The sequence below is a fragment of the Saprolegnia diclina genome (genome assembly GCF_000281045.1).
Source record: "Saprolegnia diclina VS20 unplaced genomic scaffold supercont1.242, whole genome shotgun sequence".
Classification (NCBI taxonomy): Eukaryota; Oomycota; class Saprolegniomycetes; order Saprolegniales; family Saprolegniaceae; genus Saprolegnia; species Saprolegnia diclina.
This window is the reverse complement of record NW_008246309.1, coordinates 1-1,015: the sequence shown is the minus strand read 5'-3', so window position 1 is coordinate 1,015 and position 1,015 is coordinate 1. Positions and strand designations below refer to the sequence as shown.

The 1,015-nt window shown below is 58.4% G+C and overlaps 1 protein-coding gene across 1 annotated transcript; it reads right to left on the bottom strand.

The window, feature by feature from the left end:
• Positions 1-356: 356 nt before the first annotated feature.
• Positions 357-916, bottom strand: SDRG_17279 (hypothetical protein; the record flags this gene model as incomplete). Its single annotated transcript, XM_008623519.1, has 2 exons — positions 357-511; positions 567-916. The coding sequence occupies 2 exons, from the start codon at positions 914-916 to the stop codon at positions 415-417; spliced, it is 447 nt and encodes a 148-aa protein (XP_008621741.1). The 3' UTR covers positions 357-414.
• Between the last annotated feature and the right edge of the window lie 99 nt (positions 917-1,015).

Below are 1,015 nucleotides of genomic sequence, written 5' to 3'. Positions count from 1 at the left end.
TCGGCCTTGACCCACGGCTCTGACCACTTGATGCGCGTCGGTGGTGCGACTGCGATCGGCGGTTGTGAAACTTGCCAAGTCGAGTTGTAAGTCTCATATTTGGCGATCTGGACACGTCGTCGCCATGGCGCCGTGCACCAGACTCGGGTGCAAAGTTGCTTCAACGGCAACCCTAGCGATCATTCAACGGCGTTGGCTTCTACATCAAGCGATGAAGTTTAAAGGCGCACGATGGTGACCGAGTGATATGTTGCCGCTAACACAAAGTCACCCGTTCGTATGATGCTACTAGTCTAGTCGCATCAAGGCACCAAGGCCTTGCTACTGCTCCATTCGTCGACGGGGACACAAGCTCATTAGGCGTCAACGTAAAACAAATGTGCATTTGGATTACAAACACAAAGTCACTTCGCTTTAGAGACGGCGGCGAAGGCGCGCCGAGCTACTGTCGGCACACTCGACTGCGACGCTGAGCGTCTTGAACGTTCCGTCGCACGGGTTGCCAAAGACCCTAGAGACACGATGAGTACACCTGCTGACGCAATAACCAAGAAGTTGAAACGTACCAGTCATCGGCCTGGATCGCGCACGACGACTGACCCGCGCAGAGACTCTGCACGACGCCAACCGACGACGATGCGTCGCACCAACCCGTCTCGAACGTGCCGACGGTGCCCGTGGGACTGCCGTACGATGCGAACGCGACCAGCGAGATCTTCTGGTTTTGCGGGCACTGCAGCAAGAGAGTCTCGTGTTGGTCGACCGTACCACCGACGAGGGTGTTGGTGAGGCCGACGCACTGCGCCTCGACGCTAAGGGCCTTGAACGTACCCGCGCACGGGTTCCCAAACACGTCGTCGGACGCTGTGAGGTGGCACGTCTGCTGGTTGATGCAGCGCGAGGCCACGACTTCCATCGACGTCGGGGCGTCGCACGCGCCCGTTTGGAAATCGAGGAGGTTGCCGGACGGCGTACCGTACGAGGCAAACACGATCGAGCCAAGCTTCTTGCCCGT